This window comes from Empidonax traillii, unplaced genomic scaffold (genome assembly GCF_003031625.1).
Source record: "Empidonax traillii isolate 1590-97213 ecotype Southwest subspecies unplaced genomic scaffold, ASM303162v1 scaffold1258:size142991, whole genome shotgun sequence".
Classification (NCBI taxonomy): domain Eukaryota; kingdom Metazoa; phylum Chordata; class Aves; order Passeriformes; family Tyrannidae; genus Empidonax; species Empidonax traillii.
The window spans coordinates 1-3,192 of record NW_020956451.1 but is presented as its reverse complement, the minus strand read 5'-3'; the positions used below and the strand labels follow the sequence as shown (position 1 = coordinate 3,192).

Genomic DNA, 3,192 nt, shown 5'->3' with positions numbered 1-3,192 from the left:
GCTTAGGTTGGAAAAGACCTCTAAGATCGAGTCCAACCATTCACCTAATGCTGCCAAGTCCACCATTAAGCTACATCCGTAAGCCCACGTCTACGTGTCTTTTTGCCACTGCCAGGGATGGTGACTCCACTGTTTCTCTGGGCAGCCTGTTCCAGTGGTTGACAACCGTTTCAGTGGAGAAATGTTTCCTAATATCCAATCTAAATTCACTTACAATTTCACTAAGCTTGAATGAGCCTCCTCTGGGATACTGCTTTAATGAAATACATCTCGTTGAAATACCCAAGTCTGTCTCTGAATATTCTTGGTATGGAATTGGAAATTAGGATTTGGGATTTACTAATTTTCTGATGTGGAGTAGATGTAATTTACCATGTTCTCTGCATAGACTGATTATTTGTATCCTTTAAAAAAAAAAAAATTATATGCAGCAACTGTTATTTTTGGAGGTTTTTTTTGGTTTTTTCTAGGTATGAGAACTTCCAGAGACGTCTGACACAGAACCCTCTCTTTTGGAAAACATAAGCGCAAATTCTGTCATTTGAAGTTCTTTCTGAACAGTATTACCTGAAAGATGCATCAAGTAACTTCACTGAAGATTTTGGGGGGGGGTGGGGAAGGGAACCAAACAACAATTAGTCTGAAAAGACAAACCTGGAACTTTTATATTACTCTTGAACAGTATTTAAAATTAAAATCAATGAAAATTACTTGTCTACACGTTGGTTTATTTAATTGAAGTACTTGGCTGCAACAAATCAGTGTTTCATGTGCATGCATAGAAGTATTTTTTGAAACTGCATTTCAAGTGCAAAAAAATTACAAGATAAAAAATGGCAGCACTGTGTCATACTTGTGTGGTATTTTGGGGTGTTGTAAACAAAACAAATGCAGTTTTTCCTTCTTTACCTCATTCAGAGGTAAAGGGTGATCAAGGCAACTGAGAATATGTTGATGGTTTTCTGCTGGTACTTGCACTGTAAATTCTTTCACTTTGTGGACAGCCACTATTCCTGTCCCCAACTCATACAAATGGTACAACAGCGTTTCCCTCTTTGGCAGTAAGACACTATTAAGTTTTATCTCAGAGTACCTGTCTTTAACTTTTCCTGGATGAAAGTTTAATGAAGAGGAATTTTCAGGAACCTTGGCTGTTCTAGAAGAATTATTCCCAGTAATAAGGCAGAATAAATTCTTGTTTCCCTTTGAAACAGATGTGGGGTGTCTGATAATGCTGCTAGGAATGGTTATTGAACCTAAGGGCTGTCACATTTGCTCATAAATTTACAGGATTTGGGGGTGGTCCGAGTAATTCTCAGGAGTGCAGTTTCTGCCAGTGAGATGTCCACAACCAGATGTGCCCAGATATGTCACAAGTGAGCTCTAGCTGACCCTTTGGCTCACTAGACCTAGATTAGCTTGATCAGAAATACTATTTTGAAGAATGTATCCTGCTTTTGTAAGGTACTTTCTGTAACTAAGAACTAAGGCCCATTCCCAAACCACTGGCATGAAAATAAAAGTTTATATTGGCTTCAGTGAGTGGGAACTGAAGCCTTTAAGGGTCCAGTCAGCTTTAGGTTGACAATTGTCCTGAGAAAGGAAATGTGCCCCTTTGATGCTTTTGAGGCTGCTCGAGGACATGTTCCGTGTTCACGCCTCAGCTTAAAATGGACTCAGCCCTTGCATAATAACTGTGGAGCTCACCTGGGGAACTCAAGGAAAAAAGGGCATGAGCTCAACCTGGGGGCCAGGAGAGGAGGAAAACAGAAGACTGATGAAACCCAGGAAAGATGTGTTAAGAACAACCTTTGGCAAGTAAAACTAATTCTATCCCAGGTAACTGACTGAACAAAACTCAGGGTTGTTTCCCAAAAGCCATGTCACAGGCCTAAGCCCTGAAGAACTTGGTCTCCTGCTCAACTAAAGGCTTTCTTAAGGTCACATTTGTAGTCTGTATGTTTGTGAAGCAGCAGCAATGAGGGAAGTTGGCAGAGGCCCAAGCTGAATTCCCTAATCATAGTGGGTCATTAGGATCATTCCGTGTGACATGTCGAATTCTGCTGTAGGACACTCCTCACTGCAGTTTTCTACAGCCCTCATTACCTGACAGTTTGGTGAAGAATGAGCCATATAACCTACAGGTACATAGACCTAAGGGCCCTGTTTGGCTGCAGGCTGTCCCTCTGAGCTGTACTAACAAGCTATTTCTGTTCTGACCAAAACTGCACTCAGGTAATGCCATGAAGCCAATGGGATTGTTGTTTGGGCTTCGTGAAGCCACACTAGACCATGGGGGTGGGATGACTAAGTCCAGCATGACCTCTCGGACTGTTCTTGCCTCAGCTCCAGTCATCAAGACTGTGAAAGGAAGTACATAATTATATGGGGTTTGAATATTTCAGCAGTGTGTATCAAGAACTTCTCCCACTGCTGTAGCCACTGCGGGTTGGGCTATTCAGAAATTCATGAAGGGAAAGACTCCACCCCCTTCCATATCAGAAAAGTGCCTTTCAAAACTGCTACAGAAGTAAGAACTGCTTCTCAAGCATAAGTACTTTTTCATCTGTAAGGCACATGATATGGTCGGTTACTGCTGAATCCCACCAGCTATGTGAGATCCCATAGTGTGATCATGATGTAGGATGCTTGAGGAAAACAGGCATGCAGTTTATCTAAGGAAATTTAATGTAAGAAACCCCCAGGCTCTTGTAACAGCACATTTTTGTCATTCCTAGTTCTGCCTGATCAATTTGGCATTTGACTTCAGCCTGCTAAACATCTTTCTGTGTGGATTCAGCATCCTCATGAGGTAAGGTCAGAGATAAGCAGAGGAAAGGAGCAGCACCAGAAAGCCTGAAGAGGAATGGGCTCGTGGACACTCCTGTGAGAACCCAGGGAAGGATCTGTTTATATAGGTATGTAGCTCCCAACAATACTTTTTACCTCAACACAGTGGTTTTAAAATGGGAGAACAGGATTATATAGAAGCATCACAATGCCCAGAGAAAAAAAAATAAAAAATACAGTAAGAAACGAAGTGCATACATTGCTGCTGGTTTATACAGAACCAGATGTAAAATTTGTGGTAAGTAGTAAAAATTCTAATTATGTTGAAGATTTTTTTTTGTACTTTTTTTTTTTTTTTTTTTTTTTTTTTTTTTTTTTTTTTTTTTTTTTTTTTTTTTTTTT

At 40.4% G+C, this 3,192-nt stretch overlaps 1 protein-coding gene and 1 long non-coding RNA gene across 6 annotated transcripts in view; both read left to right on the top strand.

The window, feature by feature from the left end:
• The window catches only part of LOC114069424, a 1,947-nt gene extending 1,540 nt beyond the window's left edge, over positions 1 to 407 (top strand). The window contains exon 2 of the long non-coding RNA XR_003573774.1: positions 7 to 407. This is a non-coding gene — a long non-coding RNA (uncharacterized LOC114069424). The remainder of the gene's footprint in view (positions 1 to 6) is intronic.
• Positions 1 to 710, top strand: part of HIKESHI (Hikeshi, heat shock protein nuclear import factor) — an 8,500-nt gene extending 7,790 nt beyond the window's left edge. For all 5 annotated transcript variants that reach the window (XM_027906196.1, XM_027906197.1, XM_027906198.1 and 2 more), the window contains one exon: positions 471 to 710. In XM_027906196.1, coding sequence (XP_027761997.1) covers positions 471 to 525 — 55 coding nt within the window. In that variant the 3' untranslated portion in view covers positions 526 to 710. The remainder of the gene's footprint in view (positions 1 to 470) is intronic.
• Positions 711 to 3,192: the final 2,482 nt, after the last annotated feature.